The sequence below is a fragment of the Oncorhynchus clarkii genome, unplaced genomic scaffold, assembly GCF_045791955.1.
Source record: "Oncorhynchus clarkii lewisi isolate Uvic-CL-2024 unplaced genomic scaffold, UVic_Ocla_1.0 unplaced_contig_6550_pilon_pilon, whole genome shotgun sequence".
Classification (NCBI taxonomy): domain Eukaryota; kingdom Metazoa; phylum Chordata; class Actinopteri; order Salmoniformes; family Salmonidae; genus Oncorhynchus; species Oncorhynchus clarkii.
In genome coordinates this window covers 10,001-26,455 of record NW_027258403.1, presented here as the reverse complement: position 1 = coordinate 26,455, position 16,455 = coordinate 10,001, and the positions used below count along the sequence as shown (strand labels likewise).

At 47.2% G+C, this 16,455-nt stretch overlaps 1 protein-coding gene across 1 annotated transcript in view; it reads left to right on the top strand.

The window, feature by feature from the left end:
* Positions 1-16,455, top strand: part of LOC139396863 (signal-induced proliferation-associated 1-like protein 1) — a gene marked incomplete at both ends in the record, with an annotated part of 76,680 nt that overhangs the window by 50,232 nt on the left and 9,993 nt on the right. Inside the window, one exon of the mRNA XM_071143777.1 lies at positions 753-886. Coding sequence (XP_070999878.1) covers positions 753-886 — 134 coding nt within the window. The remainder of the gene's footprint in view (positions 1-752; positions 887-16,455) is intronic.

Below are 16,455 nucleotides of genomic sequence, written 5' to 3'. Positions count from 1 at the left end.
CTCCATTCCCTATATAGTGCCCTACACCATTAGTGCCCTACACCATTAGTGCCCTACACCATTAGTGCCCTATACCATTAGTGCCCTATACCATTAGTGCTCTATACCATTAGTGCCCTATACCATTAGTGCCCTACACCATTAGTGCCCTACACCATTAGTGCCCTATACCATTAGTGCCCTATACCATTAGTGCCCTACACAATTAGTGCCCTACACCATTAGTGCCCTGCACCATTAGTGCCCTGCACCATTAGTGCCCTACACCATTAGTGCCCTACTAATTAGTGCCCTACACCATTAGTACCCTACACCATTAGTGCCCTACACCATTAGTGCCCTACACCATTAGTGCCCTACACCATTAGTGCCCTACACCATTAGTCCCCTACACCATTAGTGCCCTACACCATTAGTGCCCTACATAGGGAATAGGGTACTATTTGATACATATCCCATGACCCAGTCTGTGCAACGGAGGCAGCTTCCACCCACAACCCTGCTTTTCAAGTTACTTTCTATTTATTTCCTTCCTTATTTTTCTCTCTACTCCTGCATCTCTATGGCTAACACATGTTGTAGTGGATGGGAAACAGCATGTCTGCTGTTCTGTGGGCGACTTGATGTTCGCAAAATGAAATTAAATGGACTTTCAATGCGCTTGACCACAACTTGCTGTGTTTTTGTGTGGCTGTTTTTCCTTCTCTCTCTGTGTGTGTGTGTGTGTGTGTGTGTGTGTGTGTACGTTCTAGGTTCGGAGAACGCAGACAACACTCTCCTTTATCTACGGAGCGGCAGGTGGTGGGAGAAGGAGGGGCTAGCGGCAAGTCCACACCAAATTGGCCGAGAGTAGAGGAAGGGGGTGGGTCCGACAGAGGTTCTACAGGTGAGATTGACCAATGGGAGAGAGGGATTTGATAATTAAGGAAGAAAAGACAGGCTGCAGTAGTTTCCATACTGTCATACCACTTGGGAGTTCTACATGCTGATGTGGATATTGGATCAGTCGATATCAGTGTTTCTCAACTCCAATCCTCCAGCTCCCCCCAACAGCTCTCCCCCCCCAACAGCTCTCCCCCCCCAACAGCTCTCCCCCCCCCAACAGCTCTCCCCCCCCAACAGCTCTCCCCCCCAACAGCTCTCCCCCCCCAACAGCTCCCCCCAACAGCTCCCCCCCCAACAGCCCCCCCCCCAACAGCTCTCCCCCCCAACAGCTCTCCCCCCCAACAGCTCTCCCCCCCAACAGCTCTCCCCACCCAACAACTCTCCCCCCCAACAGCTCCTGTTGTTCTACCTCTGGACAAACGTCCGGGACTACAACAACAGCAACTTGTACTGTTGGGGGTGCTGGAGGACTGGAGTTGGGAAACACTGCCCGATGTAATGCACTATGGGTTATATTATAAAAAACATTATACACTGGGGGAAAGAAAGTAGAACATATTGGTGTAGTTCCCTATCACCAGTCCTCAGAGTTGGTGCATGTGAGATGTTGAGTAGTTTAAAGTCATTTATAAACTGGTTGGTTCGAGCCCTGAATGTTGATTGGCTGAAAGCCGTGGTATATCGGGTATGACAAAACAATATTTTTGTACTTTTCTAATTATGTTGTTAACAGGTTTATAATCGCAATAAGGCACCTCCGGGGTTTGTGGTATATGGCCAATATAGCACGGCTAAGGACTGTTGCATCGTTCCTGAGAACAGCTCTTAGCCGTGCTATATTAGCCACATACCACACCTCCTTGGGCCTTACTGTTAAAACATACACCTACTCCTATATGAACATAGACCTATCTAGAGACACCTACTCCTATATGAACATAGACCTATCTAGATACACCTACTCCTATATGAACATAGACCTATCTAGATGCACCTATGAACATAGACCTATCTAGATACACCTACTCCTATATGAACACAGACCTATCTAGATACACCTACTCCTATATGAACATAGACCTATCTAGATAAACTTATAGACATAGACCTATCTAGGTACACCTACTCCTATATGAACACAGACCTATCTAGATACACCTATGAACATAGACCTATCTAGATACACCTACTCCTATATGAACATAGACCTATCTAGATACGCCTACTCCTATATGAACATAGACCTATCTAGATACACCTATGAACATAGACCTATCTAGATACACCTACTCCTATATGAACATAGACCTATCTAGATACACCTATGAACATAGACCTATCTAGATACACCTACGGTCTGCATCCGTTTATATATTAGTGTGGTTTCCTATCAGTCATCTCAGAGAAATGCCCTTTAAGATGAAATATGTCTGGTACCTTAAATACAAACATTTCACTACTGCTAACTGCTGTATAAATGTCAAAATGACTGTGTTCATCTCTGACTGCAGTGTGATCGTCCATCCGTCAGTGTGGTAGTTTGCCTTGTCGTGTTAAAACAGTGTGTGGGAAGAACACGGATGTTAAATTGCCTCTGTCGCATTTAGCGTGTACCTGCTGGTACGTTACATTTGAAGTGGAGCTTCAGCCCAGAACAGAGGCAAGTAAAACCTCCCACTCAGAGAGAGAGAGAATCCCCTGCTCTCTACCACATATTATAGAGTGTGTGTGTGTGTGTGTGTGTGTGTGTGTGTGTGTGTGTGTGTGTGTGTGTGTGTGTGTGTGTGTGTGTGTGTGTACACCTGCAGCTTTCACTGCCAGTAGTACTCTCCCATGGCTCTTTCTGTATGAAACAGCTGTTGGCTTTGATGACACTGACAGCCCCACTCTTCCTGTCCCCCCCCCCCCTCATACACCCCAACACCCCCCTCCCCCCTCATACACCCCAACACACACATACCCCCCCCCCCCCCCCTCATAAACCCCAACACACACATACCCCCCCCCCCCTCATAAACCCCAACACACACATACCCCCCCCCCCTCATAAACCCCAACACACACATACCCCCCCCCCCCATAAATCCCAACACACACATACCCCCCCTCATACACCCCAACACACACATACCCCCCCTCCCCCCTCATACGCCCCAACACACACATACCCCCCCCCCTCATAAACCCCAACACACACATACCCCCCCTCATAAACCCCAACACACACATACCCCCCCTCATAAACCCCAACACACACATACCCCCCCTCATACACCCCAACACACCCCCCCCCCCTCATACACCCCAACACACACATACCCCCCCCCCCCTCATACACCCCAACACACACATTACCCCCCCTCATACACCCCAACACACACATTACCCCCCCCCCCCTCATACACCCCAACACACACATTAACCCACCCATACACCCCAACACACACATTACCCCCCCCCCCTCATACACCCCAACACACACATTACCCCCCCCCTCATACACCCCAACACACACTTACCCCCCCCCCCCCTCATACACCCCAACACACACATACCCCCCCCCCCCTCATACACCCCAACACACACATACCCCCTCCTCATACACCCCAACACACATACCCCCTCCCCCACTCATACATCCCAACACATACCCCCCCCCCTCATATACCCCAACACACACACGTTTAAAAGCCACAGGCACTGTTAAAGAACCATTTTGAATGTCTCTTCGGCAATATAAAATCAGAACAACCTAGAACATATCTACCTACCTCTCTCGGGTTCCTTCATATCCAGCTAGGGCTGCTGTTATATCCAGCTAGGGCTGTTGTTATAGCCGGCTAGGGCTGTTGTTATAGCCGGCTAGGGCTGTTATATCCGGCCAGGGCTGTTATATCCGGCCAGGGCTGTTATATCCAGCTAGGGCTGTTGTTATATCCGGCTAGGGCTGTTGTTATATCCGGCTAGGGCTGTTGTTATATCCGGCTAGGGCTGTTGTTATAGCCGGCTAGGGCTGTTGTTATATACGGCTAGGGCTGTTGTTATATCCGGCTAGGGCTGTTGTTATATCCGGCTAGGGCTGTTGTTATATCCGGCTAGGGCTGTTGTTATATCCGGCTAGGGCTGTTGTTATATCCGGCTAGGGCTGTTGTTATAGCCGGCTAGGGCTGTTGTTATATACAGCTAGGGCTGTTGTTATATCCAGCTAGGGCTGTTGTTATATCCGGCTAGGGCTGTTGTTATATATAGCTAGGGCTGTTGTTATATACAGCTAGGGTTGTTGTTATATATAGCTAGGGCTGTTGTTATATATAGCTAGGGCTGTTGTTATATATAGCTAGGGCTGTTGTTATATCCAGCTAGGGCTGTTGTTATATCCAGCTAGGGCTGTTATATACAGCTAGGGTTGTTGTTATATATAGCTAGGGCTGTTGTTATATCCAGCTAGGGCTGTTGTTATATATAGCTAGGGCTGTTGTTATATCCAGCTAGGGCTGTTGTTATATCCAGCTAGGGCTGTTGTTATATCCAGCTAGGGCTGTTGTTATATATAGCTAGGGCTGTTGTTATATCCAGCTAGGGCTGTTGTTATATCCAGCTAGGGCTGTTGTTATATCCAGCTAGGGCTGTTGTTATATCCAGCTAGGGCTGTTGTTATATCCAGCTAGGGCTGTTGTTATATCCAGCTAGGGCTGTTGTTATATCCAGCTAGGGCTGTTGTTATATATAGCTAGGGCTGTTGTTATATCCAGCTAGGGCTGTTGTTATATCCAGCTAGGGCTGTTGTTATATCCAGCTAGGGCTGTTGTTATATCCGGCTAGGGCTGTTGTTATATCCGGCCAGGGCTGTTGTTATATCCAGCTAGGGCTGTTGTTATATCCAGCTAGGGCTGTTGTTATATCCAGCTAGGGCTGTTGTTATATATAGCTAGGGCTGTTGTTATATCCGGCCAGGGCTGTTGTTATATCCAGCTAGGGCTGTTGTTATATCCAGCTAGGGCTGTTGTTATATCCAGCTAGGGCTGTTGTTATATCCAGCTAGGGCTGTTGTTATATCCGGCTAGGGCTGCTGTTATATCCGGCTAGGGCTGTTGTTATATCCAGCTAGGGCTGTTGTTATATCCAGCCAGGGCTGTTGTTATATATAGCTAGGGCTGTTGTTATATCCAGCTAGGGCTGTTGTTATATCCGGCTAGGGCTGCTGTTATATCCGGCTAGGGCTGTTATATCCGGCTAGGGCTGTTATATCCGGCTAGGGCTGTTATATCCGGCTAGGGCTGTTGTTATATCCGGCTAGGGCTGTTATATCCAGCTAGGGCTGCTGTTATATCCGGCTAGGGCTGTTATATCCAGCTAGGGCTGTTGTTATATCCGGCCAGGGCTGTTGTTATATCCATCTAGGGCTGTTGTTATATCCGGCTAGGGCTGTTGTTATATCCGGCCAGGGCTGTTGTTATATCCATCTAGGGCTGTTGTTATATCCGGCTAGGGCTGTTGTTATATCCAGCCAGGGCTGTTGTTATATCCAGCCAGGGCTGTTATATCCGGCTAGGGCTGTTGTTATATCCGGCCAGGGCTGTTGTTATATCCGGCCAGGGCTGTTGTTATATCCGGCCAGGGCTGTTGTTATATCCAGCCAGGGCTGTTGTTATATCCAGCCAGGGCTGTTGTTATATCCAGCCAGGGCTGTTGTTATATCCAGCCAGGGCTGTTGTTATATCCAGCCAGGGCTGTTGTTATATCCGGCCAGGGCTGTTGTTATATCCGGCCAGGGCTGTTGTTATATCCGGCCAGGGCTGTTGTTATATCCGGCCAGGGCTGTTGTTATATCCGGCCAGGGCTGTTGTTATATCCAGCCAGGGCTGTTGTTATATCCGGCCAGGGCTGTTGTTATATCCGGCCAGGGCTGTTGTTATATCCAGCCAGGGCTGTTGTTATATCCAGCCAGGGCTGTTGTTATATCCAGCCAGGGCTGTTGTTATATCCGGCTAGGGCTGTTGTTATATCCGGCCAGGGCTGTTGTTATATCCGGCCAGGGCTGTTGTTATATCCGGCCAGGGCTGTTATATCCGGCTAGGGCTGTTGTTATATCCGGCCAGGGCTGTTGTTATATCCGGCCAGGGCTGTTGTTATATCCAGCCAGGGCTGTTGTTATATCCAGCCAGGGCTGTTGTTATATCCAGCCAGGGCTGTTGTTATATCCAGCCAGGGCTGTTGTTATATCCAGCCAGGGCTGTTGTTATATCCAGCCAGGGCTGTTGTTATATCCAGCCAGGGCTGTTGTTATATCCAGCCAGGGCTGTTGTTATATCCAGCCAGGGCTGTTGTTGTATCCAGCCAGGGCTGTTGTTATATCCGGCCAGGGCTGTTGTTATATCCAGCCAGGGCTGTTATATCCAGCCAGGGCTGTTGTTATATCCAGCCAGGGCTGTTGTTATATCCAGCCAGGGCTGTTGTTATATCCAGCCAGGGCTGTTGTTATATCCTGCTAGGGCTGTTATATCCAGCCAGGGCTGTTGTTATATCCGGCCAGGGCTGTTGTTATATCCAGCCAGGGCTGTTGTTATATCCGGCCAGGGCTGTTGTTATATCCAGCCAGGGCTGTTGTTATATCCGGCTAGGGCTGTTGTTATATCCGGCCAGGGCTGTTGTTATATCCAGCCAGGGCTGTTGTTGTATCCAGCCAGGGCTGTTGTTATTTCCAGCCAGGGCTGTTGTTATATCCAGCCAGGGCTGTTGTTATATCCTGCTAGGGCTGTTGTTATATACGGCCAGGGCTGTTGTTATATACGGCCAGGGCTGTTGTTATATACGGCCAGGGCTGTTGTTATATCCTGCTAGGGCTGTTGTTATATACGGCCAGGGCTGTTGTTGTGACAGTGTTACCACCACACCAGGGCTGTTGTTGTGACAGTGTTACCACCACACCAGGGCTGTTGTTGTGACAGTGTTACCACCACACCAGGGCTGTTGTTGTGACAGTGTTACCACCACACCAGGGCTGTTGTTGTGACAGTGTTACCACCACACCAGGGCTGTTGTTGTGACAGTGTTACCACCACACCAGGGCTGTTGTTGTGACAGTGTTACCACCACACCAGGGCTGTTGTTGTGACAGTGTTACCACCACACCAGGGCTGTTGTTGTGACAGTGTTACCACCACACCAGGGCTGTTGTTGTGACAGTGTTACCACCACACCAGGGCTGTTGTTGTGACAGTGTTACCACCACACCAGGGCTGTTGTTGTGACAGTGTTACCACCACACCAGGGCTGTTGTTGTGACAGTGTTACCACCACACCAGGGCTGTTGTTGTGACAGTGTTACCACCACACCAGGGCTGTTGTTGTGACAGTGTTACCACCACACCAGGGCTGTTGTTGTGACAGTGTTACCACCACACCAGGGCTGTTGTTGTGACAGTGTTACCACCACACCAGGGCTGTTGTTGTGACAGTGTTACCACCACACCAGGGCTGTTGTTGTGACAGTGTTACCACCACACCAGGGCTGTTGTTGTGACAGTGTTACCACCACACCAGGGCTGTTGTTGTGACAGTGTTACCACCACACCAGGGCTGTTGTTGTGACAGTGTTACCACCACACCAGGGCTGTTGTTGTGACAGTGTTACCACCACACCAGGGCTGTTGTTGTGACAGTGTTACCACCACACCGGGGCTGTTGTTGTGACAGTGTTACCACCACACCGGGGCTGTTGTTGTGACAGTGTTACCACCACACCGGGGCTGTTGTTGTGACAGTGTTACCACCACACCGGGGCTGTTGTTGTGACAGTGTTACCACCACACCGGGGCTGTTGTTGTGACAGTGTTACCACCACACCGGGGCTGTTGTTGTGACAGTGTTACCACCACACCGGGGCTGTTGTTGTGACAGTGTTACCACCACACCGGGGCTGTTGTTGTGACAGTGTTACCACCACACCGGGGCTGTTGTTGTGACAGTGTTACCACCACACCGGGGCTGTTGTTGTGACAGTGTTACCACCACACCGGGGCTGTTGTTGTGACAGTGTTACCACCACACCGGGGCTGTTGTTGTGACAGTGTTACCACCACACCGGGGCTGTTGTTGTGACAGTGTTACCACCACACCAGGGCTGTTGTTGTGACAGTGTTACCACCACACCAGGGCTGTTGTTGTGACAGTGTTACCACCACACCAGGGCTGTTGTTGTGACAGTGTTACCACCACACCAGGGCTGTTGTTGTGACAGTGTTACCACCACACCAGGGCTGTTGTTGTGACAGTGTTACCACCACACCAGGGCTGTTGTTGTGACAGTGTTACCACCACACCAGGGCTGTTGTTGTGACAGTGTTACCACCACACCAGGGCTGTTGTTGTGACAGTGCTACCACCACACCAGGGCTGTTGTTGTGACAGTGTTACCACCACACCGGCAGCAATGAGTCATGACTGCAGTAAATATTATATTTGACCTCTGAGTAACGGTAATCTCCTCTCATGCACAGGCGTTGGTAGTACCCAACTCACTAACAACCATCAGGTCCTAATGGTCTGGTACTCAGGGCTCTATTGTCCCTCCATCAGGCCCTAATGGTCTGGTACTCAGGGATCTATTGTCCCTCCATCAGGCCCTAATGTCCTGGTACTCAGGGATCTATTGTCCCTCCATCAGGCCCTAATGGCCTGGTAGTCAGGGCTCTATTGTCCCTCCATCAGGTCCTAATGGCATGGTACTCAGGGCTCTATTGTCCCTCCATCAGGCCCTAATGGCCTGGTACTCAGGATCTATTGTCCCTCCATCAGGCCCTAATGGCCTGGTAGTCAGGGCTCTATTGTCCCTCCATCAGGTCCTAATGGCATGGTACTCAGGGCTCTATTGTCCCTCCATCAGGCCCTAATGGTCTGGTACTCAGGGATCTATTGTCCCTCCATCAGGTCCTAATGGCATGGTACTCAGGGCTCTATTGTCCCTCCATCAGGCCCTAATGGCCTGGTACTCAGGATCTATTGTCCCTCCATCAGGCCCTAATGGCCTGGTACTCAGGATCTATTGTCCCTCCATCAGGCCCTAATGGCCTGGTAGTCAGGGCTCTATTGTCCCTCCATCAGGTCCTTATGGCCTGGTACTCAGGGCTCTATTGTCCCTCCATCAGGTCCTAATGTCCTGGTACTCAGGGCTCTATTGTCCCTCCATCAGGTCCTAGTGTCCTGGTACTCAGGGCTCTATTGTCCCTCCATCAGGTCCTAATGGCCTGGTACTCAGAGCTCTATTGTCCCTCCATCAGGCCCTAATGGCCTGGTACTCAGGGCTCTATTGTCCCTCCATCAGGTCCTAATGGCCTGGTAGTCAGGGCTCTATTGTCCCTCCATCAGGTCCTAATGTCCTGGTACTCAGGGCTCTATTGTCCCTCCATCAGGTCCTAATGGCCTGGTAGTCAGGGCTCTATTGTCCCTCCATCAGGTCCTAATGGCCTGGTAGTCAGGGCTCTATTGTCCCTCCATCAGGTCCTAATGGCCTGGTAGTCAGGGCTCTATTGTCTCTACTGTTTTAAAACTCACCTCACTGTGATGATGAAATTGAAGAAAGAGGTTCAACAACAGTTTGAAACCGTGTGGAAAACATGGCCGTTTGGGGATGTTTTCTTCAAAGCCTAACAACACTTTCTAAGGTGATGACTAATTTAAACATCCATATAAATGAACTCCCCCCCCCCCCCCCAAGAAAAACCTGAATTAAAATAAGTATTGCGCCATTTTACAATACACGGTCTACCACATATTACGCATGGCAGAAAAACACATCAAACAAAACGTATTTACGATCCATACTGGATGGACTGGTTACCTTGTGCTTACGCTCCGAACATTCTATCCCATGGGTCTGAGGGAGAACCTAGAGAACCTAGAACCTAGACTGTATTATCATCCATACTGGATGGACTGGTTACCTTGTGCTTACGCTCCGAACATTATATCCCATAGGTCTGGGGGAGAACCTAGAACCTAGAGAACCTAGAACCTAGACTGTATTATCATCCATACTGGATGGACTGGTTACCTTGTGCTTACGCTCCGAACATTCTATCCCATAGGTCTGGGGGAGAACCTAGAACCTAGAGAACCTAGAGCCTAGACTGTATTATCATCCATACGGGATGGACTGGTTACCTTGTGCTTACGCTCCGAACATTCTATCCCATAGGTCTGGGGGAGAACCAAAAGAACCTAGAACCTAGACTGTATTATCATCCATACGGGATGGACTGTTTACCTTGTGCTTACGCTCCGAACATTCTATCCCATAGGTCTGGGGGAGAACCAAAAGAACCTAGAACCTAGAGAACCTAGAACCTAGACTGTATTATCATCCATACGGGATGGACTGGTTACCTTGTGCTTACGCTCCGAACGTTCTATCCCATGAGTCTGGGGAGAACCTAGAGAACCTAGAACCTAGACTGTATTATCATCCATACTGGATGGACTGGTTACCTTGTGCTTACGCTCCGAACGTTCATGGGTCTGGGGGAGAACCTAGAGAACCTAGAGTGCTAGGAGATGCAGTTGGTTCATTGATTGTGCAGAAGGCGGCTTACAGTTAGCCTACAATTATAGTGAGTTTTCATTTTGAATCGCCGAGTAGTAGAGCATTGTTTGTTTATATTTTCAACGTTTAGTAGTCTGGAAAATTACCTTTAGCTACAGAATATATCTCACCACTATGCGTTTCCATTTCCTCCTCCTCCTCCTCTCTCCTCCATTCCCTTCTCGACCGTGCAGAGGGGCTGTCAACAGTTTAATGAAATATGTGTTGTTGTTGTTGTTGTTGTCGGAGAAAAAACATTGTTACTATCAATGTTCCCGAAACAGATTTCACTTGGTTTCCTAAATGAAGCACTGGGTAGCTGCAGGAAGAGAGTTGGAGAGCCCATGCCGTACAGAGTCTGGGGGGGGGGGGGGGGGATATCACCTGTCGCGTAGGGAGACCATGCTCCTCAAATAGTGGTTGATGTGAAACAAGTGTTATATTTATTTCTCAGCTGCTCATATTAAGCACATCTCCGCTATAAAAGCGAAGTAGCCTACCCTGCATCATTTGAAAATGGAACCGGAGGGAAATCGGCCTCCATTCGCTAATCGGGTCCATATGAAGGACATGTGAAGGACTGGCCACCCCACATAGCCTGGTTCCTCTCTAGGTTTCTTTCCTATGTTCTGGCCTTTCTAGGGAGTTTTTCCTAGCCACCGTGCTTCTACACCTGCATTGCTTGCTGTTTGGGGTTTTAGGCTGGGTTTTCTGTACAGCACTTTGAGATATCAGCTGATGTACGAAGGGCTATATAAATACATTTGATTTGATTTGATGTGTCTTCCCCCATCCCCCCCCCCCATGCCCATTTGATAATGGGCCATTCCAAATTTGACATATTAGTACAGACAAGATTAAATGAAGAATAGTCTGATGGGTGAAAACATGATCTACTTGATGAGAGAAGAAACAATGTGTGAAGCTTGAGAACAAGGAACGGGAGTGCAAGTTTAAAAAAATAAAAAAAAATGTTTTGCTACTTTCTCTAATCAATATTCTATAGTCGCATCATACAGTTCATATCTGTTCTGATTTCTAACACGTTGTAAGGTTTGTAATCATTCACAACTAAAGTTGCCGAATAACTCTAAATCTAACCTATTAGGACCGGTTTCAAATGGTCACTTTTACACTCAACATGGACACTTCGTATAAGCACCCTCGTTCTTGAACGGGGGAAAAAATATCCGTACTATTTTATTAATCTAATGTTATATTATTTTTACTATTAAAATCCTATAAAAATAACGTCACGAGACTTATACGCATGTCATGCCTGCTAAATGAACTAGCCTACAGGCTATGGTGTGGTGCAATAGTCTAATAACACACAGTGGACCGACTCCTATTCTGTTCTGCTTGAAATACATTTTCTTCATTGCATAATGTTTCTTTACACCTGCCTAAAATAAATACTGCATTTATTGTGGGTTTGTGTATTATTACATTGATTTATTATATTATATTATACTGTTTTACATGTGCACGTTCCAAAGGTTTGCATCAGCGATCAGGTATGCAGCTTGTATGAGCGGATATGCTAACCGTGTTTATGTTCATTAACGGTCAATTACCGTGAGACCAGCAGACTTTTGCATGATAATCACCGGCTGACAAAATGTCATGACAACCACAGCCCCTTTATCCACCTTCTTTTCTCCTCTCTCTCCTTTCCTCGCTGTTCAAGGCTCTCTGTAGGAAAATTAAAAACATAAATTCCTCTCTTTCCTGTCGGTACAGTTGTGTAACCAACTCTGTGTGTCTTTCTCACACTCTCTTTTCTCTCTCTCTTTCTTTCTCTTCTTTCTCCCCCCCCCCCCCCCCCGCCTCTCTCTCTCCCTCTCTTCTGCCAGCCCTTTTCAAGGAAATCTACCATGACTCACAGCCCCCTCCTGTTTCTTTCTCTTTTTCCTTCACTTCATCCCTCTGTTTTTCCTTCTCCCGTCCTCTCCTCCTTTCAACTCTGCGCTGGTTGAATCGACCCCGTTCACTCTCACACTCTAAACTAGAGAAAGTACATGCAACCCTAAACCCAGTCCGGTATAACCCAGTCCGGTATAACCCAGTCCAGTATAACCCTAGTCCAGTATAACCCTAGTCCGGTATAACCCTAGTCCGGTATAACCCTAGTCCGGTATAACCCTAGTCCGGTATAACCCAGTCCGGTATAACCCAACCCTAAACCCAGTCCAGTATAACCCAACCCTAAACCCAGTCCAGTATAACCCAGTCCAGTATAACCCAACCCTAAACCCAGTCCAGTATAACCCAGTCCAGTATAACCCAGTCCAGTATAACCCAACCCTAAACCCAGTCCAATATAACCCAGTCCAGTATAACCCAACCCTAAACCCAGTCCAGTATAACCCAGTCCAGTATAACCCAGTCCAGTATAACCCAACCCTAAACCCAGTCCGGTATAACCCAGTCCAGTATAACCCAACCCTAAACCCATTAATCCCCTTTACAAGGGGTGTAGATCCTAACTGGCATACATAAGCAGCGCGTGAGTTTCAAGTTTTGGGGAAGATCATTTTCACCATAAAAATGCACCTTTATAATAAAGGCATTACATGCATAATTGTATTTGCGGTCACTTTGATAATGGAGTTTTCCGCTAATGGAACATTCGCGCTGATAGCCTCCTACCATGTGCGCGTTGCTGAGTTTATAATGTGAAGAAATAGCCTAGGCTAAAAGTTCTGATCTGTTGCGTCAGCAACTTTTTATAAAAAAACGTTTTTTTGATGCTAGCGGTTGTATTAATTTGGGATCTATCGCATCCCACAACTGTCCCAGACTATGTTTAGGATATTTATTTCTCGCACAGAATAGAATAGGTTGACTTTTGTACTATGGGAGATAGTAGATTGACATAGGCTAGTGCTCTTGCTGTTCGTTTGGCCTACTCATCTTGTTTGCTGAAAATGTGGACAGTCCTTCCAATATCTTCAATATGCACCTCGGGAATTGTATAAGGACGCATGCAGTTGCGTCACCAATCTGTCTTCACTTGTAGCATGTGAGAAAGTCCCAATCACGTGATGGAGCGTGCATCACTCGGGGAGAAGGGCACAACGACGCCGTAGAATTCTAGCCATTATCAAGTGCTTGTCAAATTGTGAACGAGAGACTGATGAAGTGTGTACAGCCTGTGCAACAAAACAAACAAAGCAGAGCTCCTGCCTTTCAAGCAACTGTTTCCAAATCATCATTAGTCGCATCATACAGCCGTACAAATGTAAACATATAGCCCAGCGTTTGTAGAACAACCTAAAGTTAAATGAACAACTCTAAATGAAGCATATAGGAGTACCTATTTTATTTGTTAACCACTCAACACAGAATAGCTGCATGTGCAACACACTCCCTTAATCGTTTGGAGAAAAAAATACTTTCTATTTTATTCAGTTTTGTTCAATTGTATTTTTCATACTATAAAATAATGCCACGGAATTCTAAGCAAATCTCCTCTGCTAAATGAACTAGTGTAGCCCACAGCCATTTGACATAGCCAGAACAGGATCTAGCATAAGGACAACTCAGTATGCTATTCTGTTCTTCTGAAATAGACTACATTTTCTTCATATCATGTTTCTTTAGATCTGTCTAAAATAAATAATGGATTTGTTGTGACGATCTAGGCTATATTACATGGATTTATTAGACTTTTTTAAAATGTAGATGCTCCAATGGTCTGCCTCAGTGGCTTGTAGACAATGTGTGTAAGCCGGAAGCTACTAAATGTGTTTAATTAATTAACGGTCGATTTCCGTGAGACCGACAGATATTTGCTTAACAATCACCGGCTGACGACATTTGGTGACCGCCACAGCCCTGGGTTGGGCTCAGGCTTAAGAGCGATTATGAATGGGTGTAGACAAAGAAGACCTCTCCAGTAGGTGTACCAAAACATTCAAGGGCCATTTTCTCTACTAAAGTGAGGTTTCAAGTATATCAACTTTCAAAGCAGAATTACTTTCCCATTGTTCCTCAACTGTAGTGTATGATATATATACAATTTTGTAGCTCTGAGTCTCTACTTTTATCCAATGTAAAACACAATTTTCAAATTTTGCTTCATAAGACTGAATCGAGGTGGTCGTTCACATTTTCCAAACCGCCAGCGGAGATGAAAGAGGTGGCTTCTGGGAAATGACTCACCTGTCAGTGGTGAATGGCAGGATTCACGTAACGCATGCAGGGACTGAAACCAGGACCACACACACAGAGAGAGATACACACACACTACCTCATTAGAGAATATTGAGACTGCAGAGCAGACAACTGCTGAGGGGTGAAATATGTTGGTAGTCGTTCTCTGTATACCATGGACTGCACTGCTGTTATGACACAGATACTGCTCTCTTCATCTCTACAGTCCCTCTCTCTGTTTTCTACTGCTCTCTACATCACTTCAGTCCCTCTCTCTGTTTTCTACTGCTCTCTTCAGTCCCTCTCTCTGTTTTCTACTGCTCTCTTCATCTCTACAGTCCCTCTCTGTTTTCTAGTGCTCTCTTCAGTCCCTCTCTCTGTTTTCTACTGCTCTCTACAGTCCCTCTCTCTGTTTTATACTGCTCTCTTCATCTCTTCAGTCCCTCTCTCTGTTTTCTACTGCTCTCTACAGTCCCTCTCTCTGTTTTCTACTGCTCTCTACAGTCCCTCTCTCTGTTTTCTACTGCTCTCTTCATCTCTTCAGTCCCTCTCTCTGTTTTCTACTGCTCTCTTCATCTCTACAGTCCCTCTCTCTGTTTTCTACTGCTCTCTTCAGTCCCTCTCTCTGTTTTCTACTGCTCTCTTCATCTCTACAGTCCCTCTCTGTTTTCTACTGCTCTCTTCAGTCCCTCTCTCTGTTTTCTACTGCTCTCTTCAGTCCCTCTCTCTGTTTTATACTGCTCTCTTCATCTCTTCAGTCCCTCTCTCTGTTTTCTACTGCTCTCTACAGTCCCTCTCTCTGTTTTCTACTGCTCTCTACAGTCCCTCTCTCTGTTTTCTACTGCTCTCTACAGTCCCTCTCTCTGTTTTCTACTGCTCTCTACAGTCCCTCTCTCTGTTTTCTACTGCTCTCTTCAGTCCCCCTCTCTGTTTTCTACTGCTCTCTTCATCTCTACAGTCCCTCTCTCTGTTTTCTACTGCTCTCTTTATCTCTTCAGTCCCTCTCTCTGTTTTCTACTGCTCTCTTCATCTCTACAGTCCCTCTCTCTGTTTTCTACTGCTCTCTACAGTCCCTCTCTCTGTTTTCTACTGCTCTCTTCAGTCCCTCTCTCTGTTTTCTACTGCTCTCTTCAGTCCCTCTCTCTGTTTTCTACTGCTCTCTTCAGTCCATCTCTCTGTTTTCTACTGCTCTCTTCAGTCCCTCTCTCTGTTTTCTACTGCTCTCTTCAGTCCATCTCTCTGTTTTCTACTGCTCTCTTCAGTCCCTCTCTCTGTTTTCTACTGCTCTCTTCAGTCCCTCTCTCTGTTTTCTACTGCTCTCTTCATCTCTTCAGTCCCTCTCTCTGTTTTCTACTGCTCTCTTCAGCCCCCTTCTCTCTGTTTTCTACTGCTCTCTTCAGCCCCCTTCTCTCTGTTTTCTACTGCTCTCTTCATCTCTTCAGTCCCTCTCTCTGTTTTCTACTGCTCTCTACAGTCCCTCTCTCTGTTTTCTACTGCTCTCTTCATCTCTTCAGTCCCTCTCTCTGTTTTCTACTGCTCTCTTCATCTCTTCAGTCCCTCTCTCTGTTTTCTACTGCTCTCTTCAGTCCCTCTCTCTGTTTTCTACTGCTCTCTTCATCTCTACAGTCCCTCTCTGTTTTCTACTGCTCTCTTCAGTCCCTCTCTCTGTTTTCTACTGCTCTCTACAGTCCCTCTCTCTGTTTTCTACTGCTCTCTTCAGTCCCTCTCTCTGTTTTCTACTGCTCTATCTGCATGATCTCTTCTAATGTATCCCCTTGTTCTCTACTCTCTCTCTCGCTCTCTCACTTACAGCCATGTTTCCCCCTGGGTGC